The following is a 25,184-nucleotide window of genomic DNA, read 5'->3' on the forward strand; positions in this document are numbered from 1 at the left end:
CGTTCCAATTCTGCTTCCTATTGGTCATTGAGAAACAAATTCCACGAGTCCCAATTAGGACCACAAGAGATAACCGTCCAAAATTGCCAGATCATAAAACGCTATTTGTGAATTTATTTTTAAACAGGAAAAATACCTGTCGTTTTGTATCATGAAATACTTGTAAAAAGTATTTTAGGTAAAATAATAATTAAATGAACAGTATTTTGACACGCAGTGACGCACATTCTGTAGACGCCCCTACGTCAGTCAACATGCACCGCTCTGTTTGGTCCAGGTAAATAATAAAAACAGCACACTGTTTGTTTGTAAATATTTAGTATTATAGACTGTCCTCGAATTGCAATGGAAGAAAAGATAAAGAAAGAGCTGGGTACCGCCATGCTAAAATCAGCTGGTAACTCTGGAGGTGGATGCATCAGTCAGGGTCTGAGTTACCACACTGACACTGGCAAAGTGTTTGTGAAGGTTAACCACAAAAGCAAGGTAACTAACTCTTAACCAGTTGTTTAACGGGCTCAATTATGTTTGTAACATCCCGTTTTTACACTCCAGTCCAAGATAATGTTCGATGGAGAAATGGCCAGTTTAGAAGCCATCTTGAAAACAGGAACTATTAAAGTGCCTGAACCCCTGAAAGTGATCGAGCTGGACACTGGAGGAGGATGCGCATTTGTCATGGAGCATTTGGAAATGCGTGGCTTAAATAAGTGAGACTTGACACGGCGCTAGCATAGCCAAATATTCAAAATTAGTATTTTAAAAAGGTGCTTTTTATTCATGTTGTGTAGGTATTCAAAACAGCTTGGCGAGCAAATGGCTGATCTTCACCTTCACAATAAAAGGCAGTTTGAGAAAGTCAGCGAAGAGCAGCAAACTGTTGGTATAATGCACCATTGACTGTTTAATTAAAACACTAATATTAACTCATTACTTTCCATTGACGCCGATAGACGTCAATTGAATTGCACATCTTTTGCTATCAATGGTAGTGACCAAATTAATACTTAGCATGTTTCCAATAGAAGTTTGAAAAAAAAACCTTTGCGCACGCTTGGTCTAATTTTTGAAATAAAAATGATGTAGCAAAAATTGCTGTGGTTTAATGTATAAACAGGAAAAGGAACTGGCCAGTCAGAGGGCTCATACGTGGACCAATTTGGCTTCTCTACTGCCACATGCTGTGGTTTTATCGCACAGGTATCCATCGAATACATACCAAGAGTGGCAGCTTTTAGATATTTAGCTTATACATACTCATGTATTTTTTTATTTTCCAGGACAACACATGGCAGGAGGACTGGGTGACATTTTACACCCAGCAGAAGCTTGAGTTCCAGCTCAACATGTTGGAGAAGTCAAATGGAGACCGAGAGGCCAGAGAACTTTGGGCAGCACTTCAGGTATGCTACAATTGACTTGCAGTATGCAAAATACAACTTATTCTGGTCAAATTATTCAACAGCTGAAGATCCCGCAGTTCTTCCAAGACGTGCAGATCTTCCCTGCTCTCCTCCATGGCGACCTGTGGGGCGGCAACGTGGCAGAAACCGACCAAGGCCCAGTGGTGTACGACCCCGCGTCTTTCTACGGTCATTCCGAGTATGAGCTTGGAATTGCTGGGATGTTCGGTGGTTTCAACAGCTCTTTTTTCAACGCTTACCACCAAAAAATCCCCAAGATGCTCGGTTCTGACAGGAGAAACAAGCTTTACCAACTTTTCCACTACCTGAATCACTGGAACCACTTCGGTGGTGGCTACAGAGGTTCATCCATAAGTATTATGAAGGAACTACTCAAGTAATTGCATTGACGGACAGACTTTAAAATGCTCACGTCTTAAATTATCTGGCACTGACTGCACTAGGAATGCAATATTGCTAATTAGACTGGGAGACATGATAGCGCAATTGCACAAAACTACTTTTTTTTGTTAAAAATGTTATGAGTCAGTAAAATAGGAGTGATAGAAAAAAATCTGTTTATTTGAAGGTGTATATTTTTACACTTTTCATTCAACATTCTTCATTGTTCATTTGTCTAGCTGGTTTTAAAATAAAACTTCAGGAATGACAAATGTAACATGACTTCTGTCCAGTATGTAAATGTCCCGTGTTTCACTTCAGATGCGTTCTAATTGAAATGTATATTTTAAATGTGAAACAAAGCAGTGTAGAATACACAATCAACTCTATAGGTATAAGGAATCTTCAGCAAGAAAATCTTCAGGAGAAGAGTCTGACTGCTCATCGCTCTCAGACAGAAGATCCAATCTTTGGCCTTCATCATCACTGTCGGGTTCCTCCTTGACAACTTTGTCCGTAAGACTGCATTTTTGGAAGCCTCTTGAAATTAAATGAGGGGAGACTCCTTCCCACGCTTCTTTAATCCAAGCGGCAATTTGCACCAGGTTGGGTTTCCTGGCTTCGCCCCTCACACTCCTGGAATTCATCCACTTGCTCCACTTTTGCCGGAGATGCAATTTAAACCGACCATCGCACGGCACGCTCACGACCTGCGTCTGTTCAGTCAGGCCGGAAGGAGTTAAAACCATGTCTGTTGACGTTTCCGTTAGCATCTTTTCGATGGCCGGCGTTCGTATGCACCAACATGGCAGCATTAGCATTTTGCGGCCTATTGTCTGGTTCTCGCACCAGACTGACCTGAACCAATCCTGAGTCAGCGCTTCATCCATGCATCCGCTCGGGTGGCATCGGACGACGACGCCGCTTGGCCAACGACACTTCTCGGGAAGAGCGTCTTTGAAGACTACGTAAGGGTTCATTTTCGTGCCATCTGCGTAGGCGCCTAACATTACGGTAAAGTGGTTTTGTTCATTCCCGGTGCCTCTCCGATCGATGGTTCGAAAGCACGGCAGGTCAAACATGAGGGCGGTCTGATCGGCAGCCGCGACGCAGCTGTCCTCATATCCGTGTCGCGTTCTCAACTGAGCGACAAACTGCTGGTATTGCATCAATTTATCCTGAATGGAGGTCGGAAGACCTGCATTTGATGTGCTGTGGAATCTGTGCCGGACACAGAGATCGTGCCTCCTCATGAAAAGCTGGCACCAGCGACCCGAGGCCTTGAAGTCGTGGTTACCTTTGTCCTTCATGATCTTCAATGCTTGGCAGCGAAGCTCCACGGTGCTAATGGCGTAGCCGCTGGCTCGCCGTTCCGCTACGATCTCCGACAGCTCCTTCTCCAGCTCTGGATATTGCGCTACTTTACCCCGCCCTGAAGCTCTGGCGTGGGGGTTCTCTCGCAGGAGCTTCTCCTTGCTTTTCCTCCAATCTCTCACATTAGCTTCAGGTACGTTAAACTTCCGAGCTGCTTCACGGTTGCCCACCAATTCGGCAACGGAGATCACTTTTGTTTTAAAAGCTGAAGAATAACTTGCTCTTTTACGTGGGGTTTTTGAACGTGGCATTTTTATGTATGGCTTGGCTTGACACGGTCGGATGTTGCTGCGTTATGGGATACGGCCCTTTGTTTACAGCATTCCTGGTTGGAAACAAGAGAAGGGAGTTAAGTTTCATAGTTGTTACTTGAATGTAAGCTTGAGAAGAAAAAATATATTTAACATCACAACCATGACGTGTTTTATCGTTGCATTTCAATGACATGCCATAAATTAAACTTTTTTTTTTTAATCTGAGAAGGATAACAACCTTCAGTGAAAAACGTGCTTTTACAATAATGTATACCTAATATTTTTTCTTAACATCAAAGATCCAGGCGTCATACAATATCGCACTATCATTTATACTTAGTATAGTAATTATGTTCTCTTTGTAAAGACATCTCAAGAAAAACCCGCGTCAGATCAGGCGTCACAGTATTAAAGACTTTTGGAATTACCTTAACCCTACGAGCATCTATGGAAAAATCATGAACATAACAAAGGTGAGTATCTATAAACAAAAATAACGCCGTAATATAATAAAAGCCTCGCAAAGAACGCTAGCATATTGTTTTGTTCTTTTTAGTTTCCGGTTTCATTGCACATGCGCAGTAGTGTCAAGCGATTTTAGCCTTCTCGCTTTCCGTACTTGGGCAGGGCACAACATTAACATCATTGACACATCACTTTTTCAAATGATCCAACAACAAGGGATTGTAAATACTAGTTAATATTCAGCTTAAGATACTCGTGCATCAATTTGATATAGATGAACCTACACGTGGCTGCCTTGTCATACCGTAAGTTATGTTACTAGTTGCTAATGCTAACGAAAGTGAGCTAGTATCTGCATCACACGCCACCTAGTCTACAAAACCTCACCAAAATGGCTTCATCGAAGGCTCAAATTGCTTGTTCGGGCGACATCGGAAATGAAATGGTCTTAACCGAGATGGAAATCGGCGGTGGAGGTGACGATGTTAGCAAAAGGGATTTTATAGGGAGGGAAATAGGCTGTGCTGGGGACGGAGGAGATCCGGACGGGTTACTGAAAACCTGTGTGTTGGAGGGCTTCGGGGAACGGGACACGGTCGAGGCGATGATCGCCAGTCTGCCAGACGTCCACGGGGAAATGAAGAGCAGGGAGGCCGTCACGGAGAAGTTCTATGGTGAGTATCAGTACAGCATTTAAAAAAAAAACTGATCTGATCACATATAAACAGTGGAAACAAAACAAACTGTCAGATGTTTGATCTGTGTTAAATTGTTTGTAAAAAAGGCAGATCATTGCTATGAGCTCAAACTAAACCCATTTTAAATGGCTACCTTCTGGGTTTTGGGAAATTCTAATAAGTATCTAGAAAAAAATGTGTTAATCACTATCGGTTACTTTTTCCAGACCAGTCAGAAGGGAAAAAATGTGGAATTGTGGCAGGATCGGAGAGGAACGAAGAAGAGACAGGGTCAGCACATGTACATCATGAAAGGCATCGGTTTCTCAACCCAACTCAACCCCACATCCTGGGTGAGAGCCCTCACAGTCTTAGTGTCTGCCACAGAATCACTCCATTTTGAAAGAAAAATGATGGAATGTCATTAAGAAAGCAAATACATACATCAGATTTGGTGAACTGGTTAGTCTGCGGTTTCAAATGAATTATTACACAAAAAAAGAGGGTTATCAAGCTTCTCAAATGTTCATTCGCAGGTAGGTAGAATTGGTAGTTATGAGGGATGACTTATATTTTATGAGTTAGCCGGCTTCTGGACACTATTGTTTGTTTGTCTGGATAATTATGTCATTGCATAATCTTTTCCTCAGTATTCAGCGATTCCATTTTTCCCCTCTGCTTGGTCTGAAAAAGTAACTATTGACTGGGAAAATTGTTCATGATGAACTGCTTTAAAAAAAAAAAAAGATCAACCACTCTGAGGGACCAAGACTGCTCGTGAATAATAACATTAATATTGATGCATCGTGATAAAAAATGACCCCATTAATTTATTTACGAATGGAAAAAAACTGACAATTTGCACTGTATTTGTCTATGTCTTCGCGTCCCCTCAACAGCAACTCTGAGCAAATATCAAGAACAACCTCATCTGCTGGATCCTCACTTGGGTACGTACCAAACAAACAAAAACAAAGCTCTACATGCAACCTATTTGAATGTCATCATCTTGTTTCAGAGTGGATGGTGAATATGTTAATAGAGTTCATAAGGCATAAGGATTGCCCCTCTACCTTGTTTCATTTGGCCTTCAAGTTCCTCTACCTCATCTCTAAGGTAGATCTGATGTTTTGTCTCCTAAATAAAGAATACACAACAATAAAACACACTAATTCCTTATCAGGTGAGAGTATACAAAACTTTCATGAGGCGCTTTCCTCACGAGGTCGCTGACATCGAGCCGGTTTTGGCTTTGCTGTCAAAGCAGGACCCGACAGACACGGAGGTTGGAAAATGTTGTAATTTTTTTTTAACTTTTGAGTGGGATTTGACTATTGTTTTTCTTGTAGACATGGTCATCCCGCTACATTCTGCTGTTGTGGCTCTCAATGACCTGTCTTACGCCCTTTGACCTTTCTCGTCTTGACGGCAATCTGCAGTATGAAGACGGACGGGTCAGAGAGCCCATCATGGAGCGCATCCTTGCTATTGCAAAGGCAAGCTGAACTTGGAACTAGCAGGGCTGGCGGCGAATAATTATATTTAAGTTTCATCTACGGCGATAGACTATTTGAATTCGGAGGTCCCTCCCAATTCAAATGCATTAAACGTCAATCATCGGCAATGATAAAAAAAGCTTAACTACTGTTAGGCACAAAATGTTCACCATATTTGTCTTTTTATTTTTTTGCAGTCCTACCTTGCTGTCAGTGACCGTTGCAGGTTTGCATCTGCCGTTTTGGTGTCAAAGTAAGTAATTCCTGTCACCATAAAAGAGGAACAGATGGAACTGAATCCATCATCTCTACACTAGTAATGTTCATGTGCAGTACTGCAGTGAGAATGTAACCCACAAGAGGGCGGTATTTCGCTGGAAATTAATATCGCTCTTTAATTTTTTATATTTGTTATTTGCAGGTTCATGACACGGCCTGATGTTGTAAAAATGTGCCTTGAAAATTTCCTGGACTGGAGCCTAAACACTATATCCCAAAATAATGATCAGTACCTACACTCCATCAGAATGTTAGATGGCGCTCTTCAATCTCTGGTAAACACGCATAAACATTTGATCCTCACACACGTCAAAATAAACAATGGATAAACAATTGTTGGATTCATTACACATTTTTCAAATATGTGCAAATCACCAGGTTTATTGTCTATTGTCAAAATCACTGTAGTGCAAAATAAATTGTCATTTGCAAAATTTAAAATACAAAATTTGGATGAAAATAATGAATAAGTAGTAGTAGATTTTTTTTTTTTTTAATGTTCGAAATCAAATAGCACTCTACAGGGTGTCCTTTCTTAAAACAGTTGGTATGGAAAGAGTTAAAAAGTAAATATTCCATAGTTTCCCCCCAAGCCATGCGACCCAGCAACGGCTCTACAATTAGTGCCACGCTCAGAGCAAGTCAATGCATTAAATTGTACAGGAAAATACGGTAAACTTGAATAACAAGTTCCTTGAACTTTGAAGCGGTGCTTTTTGTGTAACTTGATGTTAAACTGGTCCAAACGAAAGACAATCACATGACTTTACATTGACTTTTTGTTAAGGAATTGATGAATTATTTTTTATTCCAACAGGCGATGCTTTTTCAACATGGAAAACGAGAAGACCTCTTACAGCAGAGTAAGTTTTTGGCCGCTGGATAGTAGACCATTGCAGCTAAATGAGAAGCCCAGATTGATAAATTATTAATGGACTATCAAAAGTATCATTTGTGCCAGCACTATTATTCAAATGTAGAAAACGCTTTGCAACTCATGAAAAATGTTACATTTCTAAAGCGTCTCGAGTTTTACGATGCCTGGAGGAAAAGCATCTCTCGGAAAGCAGCGAAGCTACACTGAGGAAACTCAACGTCAAACTGATTCAACGACTCGGCCTCACCTATCTCAAACCTCGTTTGGCCCCATGGAGGTAAAAAAATAAATAAAGATGTAAATTAGCTTTAAATGCAAGTCCTTGATGATTCACGTGGCCAAATTCCAGGTACCAGAGAGGTAGCCGTTCCATAGCGTCAACCCTTTTGACCAGCCAGGCCTCAGACGCGCTTAAAGGGACGACAGAAGAAGCGGAGGAGGATTATGATATTCCAGAGGAGTTGGAGACTGTTATTGGTAAGAATATAACAATGAATGGATATTGCAAAAATCTCAGCAAACGTATTTTCTCGCATATACGCCGTATTTGTCGCAAAAAAAAAAGATGACTGAATCAATTGTACGGCTTATATGCGCACAAATTAGACTTGACATGCACGAAACGGCATAACGCAAGACAATGTGTTCGATATGGTCATTTATTTTAAAAATCGATCAAAGATAAACAGATAAAATGCTAAACAAAATTTATCTTAAGACTTTCCCTTCAAAATAACACTAACTATTAAAACCATGAATATGGAGGTGAAAATTGTGAATCCAGGAGCGTCTTATATGAGGGAAATTGTAAAATTCAACGATTTTAAGGCTACTGCTTATACGCGGAGGTGGCTAATATGCGAGAAAATACGAGAATTTTATGGTAAACTTGTGTATTTCCAGTTGTAAGTCCCACATTTCATTACCTATAGGTAATGTATAGGCCGCATTAACGTCAACTCCATTTCACGTGCGCCGGACCATTTTAGATCTAATATCTATATATTTTTTAATTTTTTTAAATTGGATTAAAAGAACTGGATCAAAAGCCCTAAATAGTCCGCTTTTATAGATCTAAAGCAATGTTTATTTGAGCTTTTTTTTCTTTGCAATGGAAAATGTCTTTTAATCGTTTTTATTTCAAATGGAAACAAAATATTTTTTTAAAGTGGAAAATGGAAAATATTTGTATAATTATTTTTAGATTTTATAAAATGCTTTTTGAACTAAAAACAAAAGAAAACTGATTGATTTTAAAAAGGGGAAAGTCAGGAAATTTAATGTAAATCTATCATCATTTGAATTTGAATAGAAACTCATGATTTATTTTCTCGGGCCGCACAAAATGATGCAGCGGGCCAGAATTGGCCCCCGGGCCGCCACTTTGACACCTGTGCAATAGAGTATATAAATCAAAATGTTGATGTGTCTTCTCAGAACTTCTACTGTTGGGCCTTAAGGATAAGGAAACAGTGGTGCGATGGTCTGCAGCCAAGGGGTACATTTTTAGCAATTTAGTGAATGATTTGTCGTATTTTTGATGCAAGTTGAATTAAGATTGTTTTTTTAAACCCCTTTTAGTGTTGGGCGAGTAACTGGTAGGCTTCCCAAGGAGCTGGCAGATGAGGTGGTGGCGTCAGTTTTGGATAGCTTCAGGTTATTTGCTTATTTACTTTTATTCATAAAAAACACTAAAAAGTTACAAACCCGTTTTTGTGTTCGTCTCAAAGCTTCCAGAGCACAGACACTTGGCACGGAGGCTGTTTGGCCCTGGCAGAACTCGGTAGGAGAGGTCTTCTGTTGCCCTCCAGATTATCAGACGGTAAGTCGTCATTAAATAAGTCATTCCTCATGTTTAGTGTTCAAACTTCATTTATTTGTGTTCTACAAAAAGTGGCAAATTTGTCATAATAAAAAAACCACACTCATACTCAAAATAGCCAGTGTCACCTGAACTAATCACATTTCCCCACCAAAGTATTAGTGTTTCAGTGCTTCTATAATGTGGATGTTCAATAGGCGGATTTTTTGCACATAGTACAGTACAGAGTTTCTCTTCTTAATGCAAATGCGGAGTCTGTTTTATTTCATTCAATTGCATGTGTTCAACAGTAACGAGGTTTCCTCCTCGTAACACGCACGGACGTTTTTCTCTTCTTCGGTTTGTGCGTGTTGTTGCCGGCAACTCGTTTGGTGCTCGTTACGTTAGCGCCGCGGTGAAGTCCAGCCTTTTTCCTCGATCTCAGAATTGTTTTTTCGCCATCCGTTTGGTTGCCCGCCGCAAACTCCTTCAAAGGAGCGGCCGAGCTGGCAATGGCGAGCTGGCAGAGCGCCAACGCCGCCGTTTTCCTCTGGTCGCAAGCTTCTTCGTCGGTTTGATTGGGCTCTTCTGAAGCGCCGAGAGGGCGGAGGCTGAGATTTAGCGGCAGCTCGTTGGCGGGGCTGTCCTGGTTCATCAATGAGAGGTTCAACGGTGCCGATGCACTTCTGTTGTTTCCTTCCCCTTGCGCTTGTAGACATGTTTCGGATAGGCCGGAAAAACTGCTCCTCTCTGTCGATCTGTTCAAGAGACCATATACAATGAACACCATTTTCTGAAAACCTTGACCTGACCTTATTTTTTTTCCCCCAATCCCATTATGGACCTTTTAATATTCCAATTAATTGATGTTTTATTGTAAAATGTTGAACATTACCTGTGAACCATGGCAATTTTTATTGCACATACAGAATTGATTGAAGACTAATCTCTAAAAAATGTAGTTTCTCAAAACTTTAAATGCAGAAAAAATGTGCTTTATAAAAAAAGTCACAAGGTTTGGAGGAATAGATGAGTTAATTTTTCCTAAATTATATCAGGTCTCCAATTTTTTTTGTGTTTGCATACTAATCCCATAGAACAGCCACGGAACAATTACCGCACAGTTACTATACGGAATGTCAATACCAATTCTATACCTTCATACTAATTAACATAGCAAAGAACAGCAGACGGTATAATTGCAAACATGAAGTATGAAAATATCAAACAAGTTCAAATGGAGGCGATTGCACGTTTTAAACCAGGCTCATTATATGCTCATACTAATAACCATAAGTGTCCGTGACCAAATGCTAGTGGGCTAATAGCTATCTCTAGAAGTAATCCGCAGACAAAATTGGTTAAATTTATTTATCGACCAAATCGCCAATCCCTTTAAATGTATTGATCGATGCATTTTTTAACGTTAACGGTATATCCTAAATCATTGGCTGCAATTAAACGTTCTAATGCACGTGTCAAAGTGGCGGCCCGGGGGCCAAATCTGGCCCGCCGCATCATTTTGTGTGGCCCGGGAAAGTAAATCATGAGTGCCGACTTTCTGTTTTAGGATCAAATTAAAATGAAGAGTAGAGATGTATATTAAATTTCCTGATTTTCCCCCTTTTAAATCAATAATTGTAATTTTTTAATCATTTTTTTTCCTGTGTTTTTAGTTAAAAAATCATTTTAGAAAATCTAAAAATATATTTAAAAAAAGCTAAAATAAGCATTGTTTTAGATCTATAAAAATGAATATTCAGGGCTTTTAATCCAGTTCTTTTAATCCATTTATAAAAAGAAAAAAATCTAAATATTATATCTAAAATGGTCCGGCCCACATGAAATCGAGTTGACGTTAACGCGGCCCGCGAACCAACGTCTATTCCCATCAAAAATGGTAATGAGTTGGTTTAAATAAATAAATAAAAAACATTTCTTACCCTGTCCCCACAAGCAGAGTTCCGAGCCGCAACAAGCTCTCCGCTGTATCCTTCCGTCTGGCGTCAGTCTGCATGTTTTTTTCTTCTTCGCTGCACCCATGACTGGGTCTGTCGGGTGATCCAAGAGCCGAACAACCCGCCTTCGGGCTATGCCTGGTTTCCTTCTCTCCACTTAACCTAAGGTGTTCTTCTTCGGCAAAACGATAGTGGCCCGATTGCCCGTGGAAATTGTAATCTTTCGAAGTTAGCGGTTGTGCGTACCAGTCAAAGGAGAGATACCTGGAGAGATCGTGGGGTCCGTACAGGCTATAAGGAAATTGCTGCCCTAGGTGGAGAGGCTGACAGTATTGAAACGGATAAGAACCGACGATGGAAGTGGGAGGCGGCACGATGGCCTGTGGCCTTATTGGTCTTTGGGAATCTGGAATGTCAAGTCGGAGAGGAGAATCGGTCTCGTTGGCGGTCTGGCTCGCCGCTTGGCAATACGAGGAATAGTAAGGTGTCAGATAAGGAGCGTATTCCGTGGGGAAGGGTTTGAAGGTCCATGGGAATGCTGGGCGCTCCAGTGGACGAATAGGGGTTGCGTCTAAGAGGGGTGCTGGGGAAATTAAGGGCATGGCTCCGTCCCGAATGGGTTTGACAGCGGAAAAGGCGGAGGAGCGGAGTTGGGAATTTACGTCTTTCGGCAAACTCGGGCTGGTCTTCTCTTCTGGTCTGTGGCTTTCAATGTCAATGTGGTCTGACGGAAGACTGGTCTCCGCTTCCCGTTGGACGGAAGGTTCCGGCGATGTCGGGTCGTCGGTAGGTTTGGCAGGTACGGGTTTGGTGACGGCCTTGAGCTGGCGAGCCCCGTGGCTGTTTTTCTGTGACGTGAGGGAGATATTGAGGGAGTTTTTGCACAGGTTGTATTTCATGTGGTTGAAGAGATGAGATTTCTCGTTGCAGGTGAAGGGACACTGGAAACACTGGTACTTGAATGGTTTCCCTGGTGGACGAGGGATGTAATGAGGTCTTTTGGGTTTGCGTTCTTGAGCGGTAGCCATGACGATACAATACCTAAATGTTCAAAGGAAAAAGAAAATATGTTTAAGACATGGCTTTGGATTTTTGACCGTTTTAGTCATTGGCTACCATTGACACTCACTTATGTCAAATTAAGTTGAATGCGGAGAAGCTAGCAGTGGTCAGTTAGTATTAAGGTCATTAGGTCATACATTGTAAAATGCTAGGCCTTGGAAATCAGGCTCAAACATTTATATACATTTTCCCCACTTTTCCATCCAACAATATACAATTTGTGATTTTGTGAAGGCAGTCCCTTTTGGAAAAGTAGGTTACAAATAACACAGAAATGAGGACTCAAACATGCAGAAACTTACCTTACTTTGCCCATACAAAAGCCAAAAGTAATATTTTCCGTTTACCAAAAGGTTTCACCTTGGCCAAAAGGCATTAGGAAATATTTGCTCTTAAAAATTTCAAATGTTTCACTAGTCAGTCCAAAAATCTCAAGCTGCCCAAAAACCTTGCACCCTTGGGCTAGTGTATTTTCTACAACTATTCCTACAAACAGGATGGATACCAAACAGAGACACGGTTGAATATGCAAATAAGCCACAGCTTGCATCGGCACTTTTAGCTTGATTGATAGTGTAAAAACGCGCCGATTCAGATGCTGTCATCACCAACGTAGCAGGTGCGCTTTGGGCTAAGCGCTTCTTGGAGAGGGCAAGCTGAAACTAGCAGCAAACTTATTGCTGCCTGTGTGGGAATCAGCAGACACCTGCTTCTCATGATTGCTACACCTGCAAGATGCACCTGGCTGACGTGTGCTTATGAGTCGTCAACTTACCAGGAAAATTCTTCGTTAGCCTTCCCGGCATGTCAATTTAAAATGTTTTTTTCACCCGACATCAGACTTTTCGGGTGTCCCTCAAGTCGCGGCTTTCGATCATGTGTGGACGAACCTGCTTGTCGTGCGCTGTCGCAAGAAGTTGTCGCTCAAGTTTTGCCACTCCCTTCCTAAGAAGGCTAATTAGTGCAATAATTTCATGTTTTCATCTATCATATTTCCTGTATCCATCGTACTAGCTTTGAAATTCATTTGTTAATTCTCTTGAGTTTGGCATTTTATCATTTTTATCGACGTTATCACAGCATGTTAAGCATCGGCGAGAAATTAATGATCAGCAATTTCATTCGTCATTATAATACTTGAATCATAAAACACAAATGATAGTACTTTTTAAATTGCGTTTACCTGCTCTGGAAGCGTCGCCTCAGTTGGTCAGTTTGTCAGGGACGTCTCCTGCTTTGCCAACTTCAGTGAACGTGGGAGATCCAGCATGTGTGAATCTTATTCTCCTATTAGTTGTTTGGTGAGCTTCTTTTGGTGAGCTGTTGTCTCTCTGCTGTGGGCGGAGCCTCAGTACAAACAGCAGCGCCCTCGGGCAACGTCAATGTTCCTGATATTAGCCGAGCCTCGAGCAACAATTTCATGATGTGCTTTCATTCAGCCTGGGACCTGGTTTCGGGTCTTTTTTATTTTATTTTTTTAATTACTCAGTGGCTGCCATGACGGCGATACACGTCCAATTCATTTGAACTGGCTAACAATGAATAATCATGTTTCAGTGGCATTGAGTGGCAAATGTCCAAGCCATTTTGATTGGGAGAGGCAGGCAGGTTCAATATGTTTTCTAAAAAGGATCCAATTATTTATTTTTTCATTATGTTATCTTTGTTGCCCTTTTAATGATGTTTTATTTAAAATGTCTTATTTAGTTTTCATTATTCACTTTCTGGCGGCCCGGTGGCTTGAGTGGTTCGCACGTCGGCCTCGCAGCTCTGGGGTCCTGGGTTCAAATCCAGGTTGGTCTACCTATGTGGAGTTTGCATGTTCTCCCCGGGTGTGCGTGGGTATTCTCCGGGTACTCCGGTTTCCTCTCACATTCCAAAGACATGCGGCAGGCTTATTGGACACTCTAAATTGCCCCTAGCTATGATTGGTTGTCCGTCTTCTTGTGCCCTGCAATTGGCTGGCCACCCCACCTCTGGGCTGAAGTCAGCTGGGATAGGCTCTAGCACCCCCGCGACCCTAGTGAGTGAGGATAAAGCGGTTCAGAAAATGAACGAATATTTACTTACTTAGAATTTTCTCATCACTGGTAGCATTGTTTTTTTTTGGGTAACCTCACCCAAACATTTTCGAAGATAATTTTACAGACAGGCAATGGACTTCCAAGATTTGTTTAGAAACGAGCTGACGTTCAACTGATTTCTGTTCTGCAGTGGTGCCACTCATCATCAAGGCTCTAACCTATGAAGAAAAGAGGGGCGCTTGTAGCATCGGTTCCAATGTCCGGGATGCTGCGTGCTATGTATGCTGGGCCTTCGCCAGGGCGTACGATCCCAAGGAGCTCAAGCCTTTTGTCAACCAAATCGCCAGGTAACATCGAGCCAACCCACCAAAAATAAACCGTTGAAAAGATTCAATTCAAAAATAGAGATGATCTCCTGAAATCAAACTGATTATACGACTTTAGACATCAGTCATAGCCGCAACCAAGTTCATCTTCTAACACGTGTGGACCTTTAATCAAATATTACTGTTGCAATTTTCACGTAATTCTCACAAAGCTGAGAAGAAAGCACATGGTTGACTGATTCTTTCCAAAGAACGACCGGACGTGTTGCAACCTGAGGTAGCGTCGGTTTGATCCCCTTGCGTGGTAGCATCTGCAACACCCTCCACTCCCTTTGCCCTCGTCTACAGGATTGCCAGGTTTCGCCTGTTCACTCAAAGTTTCGGTCACTGTTTTGGCAGCCGTACTTTATTTGACAAGCTGGTTCCTGTTCTATTCCATGACAGGAAAAGGGGAAACGACTTTTTTTTGGGTGTGGGAACGATGTCATGTCTGACTTGACGAGTTTACCTTTTGCTCAGTGACTTATCTGCTGTGCCATCAGGACTGCTTTTGTTTTTTTTTTTGTTTTTTTTTCGCCCCTTAGGGCTAGGGCAGTTGCAAAAGGACAAACTGTCCAGCTCTAGGTATAGGTAAAGAAAACAAGGGCAGTAGTAGTTTATCTTAACAACGCTCCTCCCAAACATACACACATTTGTAGTAGAAGTACTATTTGAATGTATGAATGTATTTTTCACATTCAACTCTCTTCTTGAATGAACATATTCCAGTAACACTGATGCCAATTACCGCATACCTGTCAACCTGTGCCGATAACTGCCCTTATAAATGATTATGATTCCCCTTACAAACCCCCCAAAAACCTTACAAACACCGTACGACTCGTACGAGTCGTACGGTGTTTGTAAGGTTTTTGGGGGGTTTGTAAGGGGAATCATAATCATTTATAAGGGCAGTTATCGGCACAGGTTGACAGGTATGTTAACATTTAAATCAATTTGACTTGGGTTGGCTGGCGGGGATCATTTGTCAAGGACAGCCAATGTGTTACTAATAATCTCTTTGAATTGATATTGCAGCGCTTTGCTGGTGACAAGCGTGTTCGATCGCGACGTGAGCTGCCGCAAAGCCGCCTCGGTAAGTCCCTCTTAACATTCAACATTACTGACGCAACATTTTTTATGGACAGGTTTCTAATTTTTTGACTTTCTCCCAGGCTGCTTTCCAGGAGAATGTTGGCAGGCAGGTCTGTAATCACGCAATTGACTCCTATAAAATATTATTACCAAAACATAATACACGAACTTGTAGTATGACGAACAGCCTTCTTGTTTACTATAGTCGTATATAGTGTTTCCCTTGTGCCATACAGTTTGAACAAAAATGCAAAAACCTTGTTTATTTGTCCACAGGGGACGTTTCCTCACGGGATTGACATTGCGACTGCAGCTGATTACTGTGCTGTGGGGAATCTTAATCACTGTTATTTGAAAGCCAGGTAAGCAAGTTTCATTGGCCAGCATTAGGTAAAAAAAAAGACAATCAGAGATTGTATTGTATGAATGCTGGTTTCAGGTTCACAAATTCAAAATGTCTTTTTTAAAGATTTCTTTTTGATGATTTGTGATTGTATTTTGTACATCTTTTTCTAGTCTTTACATCGCTAGTTTTCCAGAGTACACTAAGGCCATGATTGACCACTTGGTAGCCATGAAGGTCAACCACTGGGATAGGTAAGATAATTTAGTTTTTGGAATATTGTAAAAAAAAAAAAAAATTTTATCCCATTTAAAACAAAACAAAAAACAAAAAAAAAGTTTGTTAAATTTTTTAAGTTTATGCTTTTCCACCATTTTTTTCAGTGTGATTCGAGAACTCACCTGCAAAGCACTCCACAGCCTAACACCTCTAGCACCTGACTACATGGCTACTTCAGGTAAACAATGTCACCTTACCTGTTTCTTTTAAGCAACACAGTGCCTTTAAGGAAGTCTTCATTGTTCCAGATGCATATTTTCCCTCAAAACATTCGCTAATGCTTTCCCGTCTGTTTTCTTTTTCTGCAGTTTTGCCACAGCTTTTGCATATGGCCGTAACTAAGGACCTGCAAGGTCGCCACGGCGCCATTTTGGCATGTGCGGAGGTGACTCATGCTCTCTTCAAATTAGGCCTGCACACTGGCAGGTAGATGTTTCAAACACAAGAACAAACTGCTGCATACTGATGATGTTTCTGTGCAGGAATGAGCTAATAGTTACTATGTTCTTCGCAAATACTCCAACAGAACCATTGAGAACATGATTTCTTCTGAGTGTGTGGAGGCAATGAAGGACATTCACGGGAAGGTAAAGCGTGCGGCGCTTTGTATAAAAATGTATTTTTGCTAAATTCTGCTGAATTTGACTTTTAGCTACAAGAAAAGCAACAGTACAGGTAGGCTTACCGAAATAAATATTGAGATATTTGGGCTACCCAATAATACATTTATTTTTATTTTTAAAGAGGTTATGTTGGAGAACTCATAAGGCCAGCCAGTGAGTAAATCTCTAAAAACAACCTTTGGAACTTCACCAATGCTCGATGTTGTCACTGTTTATCCTTTTTATTTTGCAGTGTGCAGACTTATTGAAAAGCTCTCTTTGTCCAAAATGCCATATAAGGGCGACCCAGTTATTAGTAAGTCCTTTTTATTTAGTAATTATAAAATACTTGCGTTTTCGTGACGTTGTTTTGCGCTTCAGACGGCTGGCAGGGACTAATTGATGACACCATCAAGACGCTCCATCTTCTCTCCAGAGGTGTAAAGGATGGCATCATGGCGAGTTAATAGTCCCCAAATGCCGCAGTGTGCCAATGAATTCATCGTTTGACGTCACCGACATCACTATTGAAATTGATGGCACCTTTTTTTTAATATCTGCAGCCTGCCGCGATGCTTGCCTTGTCTGCTTTGTGTGACGAGTACTACCAGACTCAACCCAACCAAGCTGATTTAGAGAAGCAAAGTAAGATTGTTGTACAGGGTTTTAGATTTCAAGTCAAGCTTTAAAAATTAAAGGAGCCTTGAAAATAGAAATTAAAATGGGGCAACTGACTATTTTTGGTCATTTAGAAATACACCAGTCAGCCATATACTTTGATTTTGGGTTATATATGCCACAATATTAACATTTAGTAATCATGATGTTGAATATATTTTGCTAGTTTTGAAATTTAAAGAAACAGTTAGAATATAAAGAAAAATATTCCAACCATTGCCTGTAGCATAACTATATTTTTTTGTTTATCTTTTCCATTTTAATGTAAATGTCTTTTCACCTAATTGCATATTGTCTGCTTATTGAAATTATGCTAAGAGCACAAGACAATGATGGAAGCTATAGAATTTCTCATCCAAACACGTGTTTTCTAGGTGCGCTCATATCTCAATACCTGGCCAACCTTCAAAGCCCACAGATGCTCACCCGTTGCGGCTCTGCCCTCGCCCTGGGCTGTCTGCCAGGCTTTATGATCCACGGGAAACTCAAACAGGTGCGCTTAAAGTCAACACGCGTTACAAACACACGCACACGCTGGACATTCTCATCATCCGCGTGATGTTGTGTACCATGACAGATCCTGGATGGCCTCAGTCAGATGCAAGCCGCTTGTCTACGTGAGGGCCATTTCCCAGAGGCCAGGAGGGATGCGGTCCGAGCCATAGCTCAGTGAGCACTTCTATTTTTTTCTCCTTTTCTACCATTGCGATTTAGAATGTTACTTTTTACATATTTTCTGCCAGGGCTTGTTTTTCAAAAGGCCTCTTGTACCTCCATTGTTGTTTGCTCTGCCTCATGCAAGCTTCATTGAGGCTAAAATAAACACTTAACTGACAATACCGGCAGGACCTGAATGGCATGTCCGTCCAATTTTTCCCGACTTCTTTACACAGGGTTCATTATTTTATTTATCTTTTAAACATGCTACATTATTCTAGAACAGGGGTGTCAGACTCGTGTTGATTCGCGGGCCGCGTTAACGTCAACTTGATTTCATGTGGGTCGAACCATTTTAGATATATTTAGAATTTTTTTTAATAAATGGATTAACAGAACTGGATTAAAATCCCTGAATATTCAGTTTTTTATAGATCAAAAACAATCTTTATTTTAGCTTGTTTTAAATATATTTTTAGATTTTATAAAATGATTTTTGAACTAAAAACACTGAAAAAATTGATTAAAAAATTACAATTATTGATTTAAAAGGGGGGAAATCAGGAAATTTAATATACATACATCTATACTCTTCATTTTAATTTGATCCTAAAACAAAAAGTCGGCACTCATGATTTACTTTCCCGGGCCACACAAAATGATGCGGCGGGCCAGATTTGGCCCCCGGGCCGCCACTTTGACACATGTTCTAGAAAGTGCCTGGATTTGACGGTCAATCAGGCGCTAGAAATTTTTGTTACGTCTACAAGACACTCATTTAAATTCACATGGCCTCTCCCAGTTCAAACTAATTGGATGTCTATTGTCGTCGATGGCTTCCAATATTAGAAATATACTTTTTTTCAGAATACCTCCATTCAACAGACAAAAAAAAACACTGTATTTATCATTTCTGGGCACTGCTGTATATATTCATGTTAATGTGCAGTTAAACGCAGCTGCCCGGGTGTTAGAAAAGATAAAAAAATATTTGTACAATGTTGACTTAACTCAAGGCAATTTTATTCATTTTCCTTCCTAATCAGAGTATGCATGAAGGCGGGCATTTGTGCTGGCGGCCCACCGTCATCGTTTTTGTGCCCGGAGAACATCGCCAGTGTTTACGATGTTCTATTGGGCAGTTTGGACGACTACACCACGGACGGCAGAGGGGACGTTGGTGCCTGGTAAGCCACCCTATTGTTGTTGTTTTTTAAATGTATAGTTTTGCCTGAGGGGCTTTTGTTGCGTCTCATAATTTTGCTCCACCTTGGGACATCCAAACAGGCCTGCCTTGAATCTGTTAGTAATATAGCCTGAAGTGATGCTTACTTCTTCAGCAGGAATGCTGCCAAACTTGTCCTTTGTCCTTTTGTGACATGGAAATAGGTGGAGTTTTCACCTTCTTTTTAGAAATGTAAGACTGGCAGGTGCATAAAGTAAATCTTTTCCGGTTTTTCAATTTAAAATTTAAAAAAGGGTTACGGGACAGGCCTCGTTGTTATATTAACTTGAGTTCTTAATTGCGAATGATTTATTTTTTCCTCTGTTGTTGCTGTATTAAAGAGGAGTCCTTATTTTTCCCTGTGAGCACACATGCATGGGATGGTTTTGTTTTATTACTTCATGCCAGTGGATGGCATTAGCAACAGAGAAGGATAACGATCGAAGTAATGATGAAGTAAATGTGACACTTGGTGACAGCAGCAAAATCCTGCCTGTCTACGTCGAAAAATGGAGGCAAACGTTTAAAGTTGTAGTAACAAAGATGTCAACTGCAACATATTGAATTCTTTTATTGTCATTATACAAGTACAATGAGATTTAAAGCTTTCACCACATAGTGCACAAATAACAGAGGTGAATAAAAGTAAAAACAAACAAACTACAAGGCATGAATGCTATTTTGATATATTCTTCCTTTTTATTCCTGAACACTATCCAATTTGTTTGTCCTCATTCTCTTTGCTTTTTTCCTCACAGGGTGAGGGAGGCTGCAATGACAAGTCTCAAGGACGTGACCCTCCTGGTGACCAGTAACGCACCGGAGATCCTTATTCCAGACCAGTAAGTGACCACCTTTCAGTACCATTTTGAGGGGGAGAGCTATTAGCCATCGACATCAATGGAAGTCATACCACAGTAAAGAGATTTTCACTTTTTTGTTGTAAGTTAAATTTCTCGTCTGTCGCTTCCTTATCAGGGTCAAGCGCATGATGTGTGCCCTTGCACAACAGTCTGCGGAGAAGATTGACCACTACAGAGCGCACGCTGGCACCATCTTTACAGAGCTCCTCCACTACAGTGACCCCACGGTACCCCACATCCCCCACAGAGATGAGCTGCTGAAGATTTTTCCACCGTGAGATTGTCACTCTTATCCATCAACTTATTTGTCAGATTCACATGTCAATTTGTTTTTCTTCTTACAGTGAAGTCATAACCCAATTGCAATGGAAAGCTCCATCCCAAGCATTCCCATACGTCACCAAGCTACTTGGACTCCACGAGTACCAGTACCAAACCTTGGTGGGCCTCACGGTGTCCGTGGGCGGGTTGACCCAATCCACGGTAAGTCAATCGCGATGGAGTTGTATTTGGAAAAGGGTGTTGTGACTCATGGGGGAGAAAAAAATGAAAGGTTTTCCATCCCAGCGTACGGCGTGCCAAGCAACACAGAAGCCATGTTGACACACGGCTATTTTTAAAAGTCTTTTCTGCCTTTTTTTTGTTCACTTGCAAATTATGTCTCTGTGGAAAGCTGCGGCGATTGGGAAACTTTTCCAAAACAAATATTTGACTGTATTAGTGAGTGGACCTCACAGACCTTTTGTATTTCTTTTTAAATGCACTGAGATTTTACTTACTAACTGCAAAACTGTAACATGACTGATGGGCTTCTATGCCTCTAGAGCAGGGGTGTCAGACTCGGGCTGGTTAGCGGGCCGCTTTAATGTCAACTTGAATTTAACCATTTCAACCATTTTAGATATAATATTTAGATTTTTTTAATAAATGGATTAAAAGAACTGGATTAAAAGCCCTGAATATTCAGTTTTTTATAGATCTAAAACAATGTTTATATTAGCTTTTTTAAAATATATTTTTAGATTTTACAAAATGATTTTTGAACTAAAAACACAGAAAAAAATGGATTAAAAAATGACAATTATTGATTTAAAAGTGGGAAAATCAGGAAGTGTAATATACATCTATACTCCATTTTAATTTGATCCTAAAACAGAAAGTCGGCACTCATGATTTACTTTCCCGGGCCACACAAAATGATGCGGCGGGCCAGATTTGGCCCCCGGGCCGCCACTTTGACACATGTGCTCTAGAGGACTAAATACATTCTGGACTGGTAAAAAAAATTCTGTATCAACGGAGTAGACATGTAATATTTAAATTATTTTTTTTTAATAAATTCAAATTTGAATGTATACCTAAGATTAACCTGGCCTATATTAAGGACAGTAATAATGCAATATTACTGGAAAAATTGAGATAGTTTTCTAAAAAAAAAAACATTTTTATTTGATTAGGACATTTCACATTAATGAAAAAAAACCTCAAAGCACCAAGGTAATGTCAGTATTACCATAGCTGCAAAAATCTATAAATTGATCTTCAGTGCACGCTCGATTCATTGTGCTAGAGTTATGAATCCAAAAGAGGGAGCCATACACCCGAAGAATGTTTGTGCTACCATTCAGCAGTGAGAGTCCCTAGACAGCAACTCTCGTTTAATTTACTGTTATCATTGTCGGCTACCATTGACGATGATGGACGTCCAATCCATTTTGACCAGGAGTGTCGGCAGTAATCACTGTATCACAAAAAACAAAATTCCACCCCCGCGCCCGACTATGAGGTCAGCCGAATACAAGCCGTGCGTGTCGGTTTAGTTTCTTTTTTCCACATAGACATCCTCAGAGACGTGGAATTGATATGTTTTCACAGGGCCGCCTGTAAAATGAGCCAGACCTGAATCAATATGCGGGCCAACATCAGCATTCTCACACTACACAAACACATTTAGCAAGCCAAAGCATCAACTCGTCGTTCTTAGTAAAACCTAAATACATTTAGTTGCTGATGATTATTTCAATCAATAAATGTGTAACTGTTTGCACATACAAATTTGTGCTATTGAGACTCATCATTCACCATTTGATCACACTTTATTTTTAATAACAAAATGTTTTGGCGAAGCGCCAGGAGAAATATATTATTAAAATCTGTGGTATTAATCTGTTTTACAGGTGACGGCCTCCTCCGAGTCATTGGTTAATTACCTGCGAGAGATCCAAAACGACCGCCCCGCTCTGGAGCACTTTGCCATGGACGCTTTGATAAAAATCTTTAATGATAATTTGCGCAACGCAAGGTAAAATGGCATTTGTTCTGCTTTGGGGTCACTTAAAAGTCAGTAAATATCTTATTTTTGATTTACTTATTTGCCTTCAATTGTTTCAGGATCGTGCTCCCTTTTCTCAAAATGCTAAACCAACTCTTGTCCAATGGCTGCTTTGAATTATTTACCACAGAAGAAGAGTAAGTGTCACACCAGTTTTCAAATATGATGCCAATATCAACATATCCATCTATTTTTGTGTTTGCTCCATCAAGTCACCCGTTCTGCGTGGAACTGCTTCAGCTTTGCGAAGTGGTCCGACGATCCCTTGACGTGTACAGGGTGCGCGCCTGTGCTGCTGTGTGAGGACCCCCTTCCATCGTTAAAAAAATGCCATAAAAAAAGGATGTCCGTATTGATTTGTGTCAATCATTCTTCTCTGACAGCTATTGCGGCCTCATTCAGTTCCCCGGTGAAGTCCGGAAGGAGATCTTCTACCAGCTTCTCATGCTTATCTGCCATAAACTGCTTGTGGTAATTTAACAAAAATAGATATTTTGGGGGGGCTGGTTATTAACTCGCTCACAAAGACTGTCAGCGTCCCAATTTCTTAGATGGAAAAGAGATAACTAGTGTGTGGATGAGGTGATGGAAACTTTTTTTCCCATGATTTTTTATGGATACAGATATAATGAAACATTCATCCAATCAGAGACCAGATGAGACCATGTCAGGTCATTGCCATTTTTCAACATTATTATTATTATTATAGAACGTTATTTCATCCTGTATTCTGTAAATTCCCTTGATTTCAGTTGCAAGCACAGACACAGAAGACATTGTAGACCTAGTTATCCTTCGGTGGAAAAGGGAAAACAAATTTGTGAATGATGGGCTCTAACTTCCTCCCATAATCTCCTTTTTCTAGGTAAGAACGACGACCGCCAGCTTGATGTACGAAATGCTTCTCACGTACGAGGACGTCGTTGACCCCGACGTTTTGGACGAGGTCATGAACTTGCTCAGTGACACCAATTGGTAATCATTCACATTCTTTCCATTCTTTCCGAATAATAACTTTGTTATGTTAAGTGTAAGAGCTTGGAATGCACCTTTCTTGTTTTCTGTTAGGGAGAGTCCACCTACCGTTCTGCAGGATACTAAAAATCAGTTGAGGGATTTGCTGGGGGTCCCCTTAAAGCGGCCATTTGCTCAGGTAATACCTGCACACGGTAATAACGAGAAGTAATATCATAAGGTTTTGCCCTATCAAAATGTCTTTTTTTTTGTTTTGTCTTTTGTTTCTGGCAGAAATCTTCCTAATAATGTTTCCTGAAAGTGTTGCAAAATACATAAGACATCAATGAGTTTGATTAGTTAAGTAAAGGTCAGAGAAAGTGTTGCAAAATACATAAGACATCAATGAGTTTGATTAGTTAAGTAAAAAGTCAGAATATTAAATAGCGGAACTCATCCATCGTGTCGCCCTCTTTTGTCGCGTTTTCAAAGCAGACACCTTTTCAATAAATTTTTTTAAAAAAATTAACACCTACTATTGACAGTAAACGGTCGCTGCCGACCCTCCCATTCAAAATAGATTGAACGCCCCAGTTTTTACGACGTAGAAAATTTTTTGTACAAGTTCCATCCGCTTTTGTTTAACAAAAGCCCTTCTTTTTTGCGATTTGTCCATGTTGCCTCTTAACAAAGCTGCAGTTGTTGCGTCATACTTGTGGATTGTTTATCACACAATGCTGAGAAGCCTGCTGGACATATTGCATTACATTCTTTGTGCTAATAGGCTTAATTTAATAAGATTTACTGTTTTACTGGCAGAATTCACCCTTATTATATGTGGTAGGAATTTACTGAACTTTACTAGCCTTGTATTCTTATTTGGGTCAGGGCTGGGCACAATTCTTTTTTTTTTTTATGGAAAAACGTTTTTTGGGGGGAGGGAGTGTAATTGACAGGAAATTATTTGTTTTATTATTTTAATATTACTCTACAAGATGACATTGATCTTAGAAAGTTTGATGGAAAGCGGAACTGAAATATTTGAAGTACTAATCTTCATGTTAATCTTTAATTTGGGAATTTGTTTTGAACAGGAGTCAATTTCTGATGTAAAATATTAAATATTAACCTAAAGGAGTTTATTTTATTTAGGCAAGAAATGGTAAAGGGTTAAAATAGTATCACATCATTTTGTGAATTTGAATGAGAAAATTACTGATAAGAACAGAATGTTAAAAAAGATGTAGAATTCTGTTTTTTAGTTAGTCATGTTGTTAGTTTATTTTCAGTTACAATTAGTGAGAAAAGTAGATCATCAAACACATCATCATTTTTATAGAAAATGGCTGATGGTTGAGAAATGTGGAAGTTGTGAATCATCCCCATAATTAGTGGAAATTGGTCATATAATTATGTCCTATAATCCAACGAATGGATAAAAATAGGAGCTGAATATTTGTATTTATTTAAAACAAACCTTTTTATTTATAAGGTATAATTTAATCCTCTGGTTGGTTCTGAGTGAAGGAAATATCACAATTCTTGATGATATAAATCTTGTTTTCTCAATATTGTGACGCTAAGGTTACCTGATAATGTCTCCAAGGATTTATTATGTCTCTCTTCTTTAACTTTACAAGTTTCAAGTGCAAGAGCTCGACTCCACAAGGCCACAGTCACTCCTGTTCGCCCTTTTTTAATATCTCCCCGGCCCGTAGT

At 40.2% G+C, this 25,184-nt stretch overlaps 3 protein-coding genes across 6 annotated transcripts; 2 read left to right on the top strand and 1 right to left on the bottom strand.

Annotated features, from left to right (window-relative positions):
* Positions 1-146: 146 nt before the first annotated feature.
* Positions 147-2,082, top strand: fn3krp (fructosamine 3 kinase related protein). 2 transcript variants are annotated; one of them, XM_077618467.1, is made up of 7 exons: positions 147-277; positions 353-486; positions 556-710; positions 792-883; positions 1,118-1,200; positions 1,281-1,403; positions 1,466-2,082. In XM_077618467.1, the coding sequence occupies exons 2-7, from the start codon at positions 382-384 to the stop codon at positions 1,802-1,804; spliced, it is 897 nt and encodes a 298-aa protein (XP_077474593.1). In that variant the 5' UTR covers positions 147-277; positions 353-381; the 3' UTR covers positions 1,805-2,082. The 2 variants fall into 2 exon arrangements, with proteins under 2 accessions (XP_077474593.1, XP_077474592.1); XM_077618466.1 differs by having other exon boundaries at positions 195-486.
* Positions 2,083-3,679: 1,597 nt separating this feature from the next.
* tbcd (tubulin folding cofactor D) lies at positions 3,680-23,921 on the top strand. 2 transcript variants are annotated; one of them, XM_077618462.1, is made up of 40 exons: positions 3,680-4,572; positions 4,803-4,928; positions 5,475-5,525; positions 5,594-5,691; positions 5,759-5,860; positions 5,925-6,071; positions 6,269-6,324; positions 6,493-6,625; positions 7,168-7,213; positions 7,372-7,504; positions 7,577-7,704; positions 8,665-8,725; positions 8,809-8,883; positions 8,958-9,049; positions 14,263-14,419; positions 15,476-15,533; positions 15,613-15,642; positions 15,809-15,894; positions 16,049-16,129; positions 16,259-16,332; positions 16,463-16,580; positions 16,681-16,741; positions 16,807-16,829; positions 16,899-16,930; positions 17,010-17,072; positions 17,138-17,214; positions 17,320-17,401; positions 17,809-17,927; positions 18,012-18,103; positions 19,138-19,278; positions 20,075-20,158; positions 20,295-20,453; positions 20,524-20,662; positions 22,357-22,481; positions 22,571-22,648; positions 22,724-22,810; positions 22,895-22,982; positions 23,377-23,486; positions 23,580-23,664; positions 23,760-23,921. In XM_077618462.1, the coding sequence occupies exons 1-40, from the start codon at positions 4,290-4,292 to the stop codon at positions 23,769-23,771; spliced, it is 3,792 nt and encodes a 1,263-aa protein (XP_077474588.1). In that variant the 5' UTR covers positions 3,680-4,289; the 3' UTR covers positions 23,772-23,921. The 2 variants fall into 2 exon arrangements, with proteins under 2 accessions (XP_077474588.1, XP_077474589.1); XM_077618463.1 differs by lacking the exon at positions 4,803-4,928 and having other exon boundaries at positions 3,682-4,572.
* znf750 (zinc finger protein 750) lies at positions 9,082-13,484 on the bottom strand. Of its 2 annotated transcripts, none has more exons than XM_077618465.1 (3): positions 13,232-13,484; positions 10,972-12,027; positions 9,082-9,786 (listed from the first exon to the last, which is right to left on the bottom strand). In XM_077618465.1, exons 2-3 carry the CDS (start codon positions 12,012-12,014, stop codon positions 9,333-9,335), a joined length of 1,497 nt encoding a protein of 498 aa, XP_077474591.1. In that variant the 5' UTR covers positions 12,015-12,027; positions 13,232-13,484; the 3' UTR covers positions 9,082-9,332. The 2 variants fall into 2 exon arrangements, with proteins under 2 accessions (XP_077474591.1, XP_077474590.1); XM_077618464.1 differs by lacking the exon at positions 13,232-13,484 and adding an exon at positions 12,351-13,109.
* Positions 23,922-25,184: the final 1,263 nt, after the last annotated feature.

This window comes from Stigmatopora argus, chromosome 14, assembly GCF_051989625.1.
Source record: "Stigmatopora argus isolate UIUO_Sarg chromosome 14, RoL_Sarg_1.0, whole genome shotgun sequence".
NCBI lineage: Eukaryota > Metazoa > Chordata > Actinopteri > Syngnathiformes > Syngnathidae > Stigmatopora > Stigmatopora argus.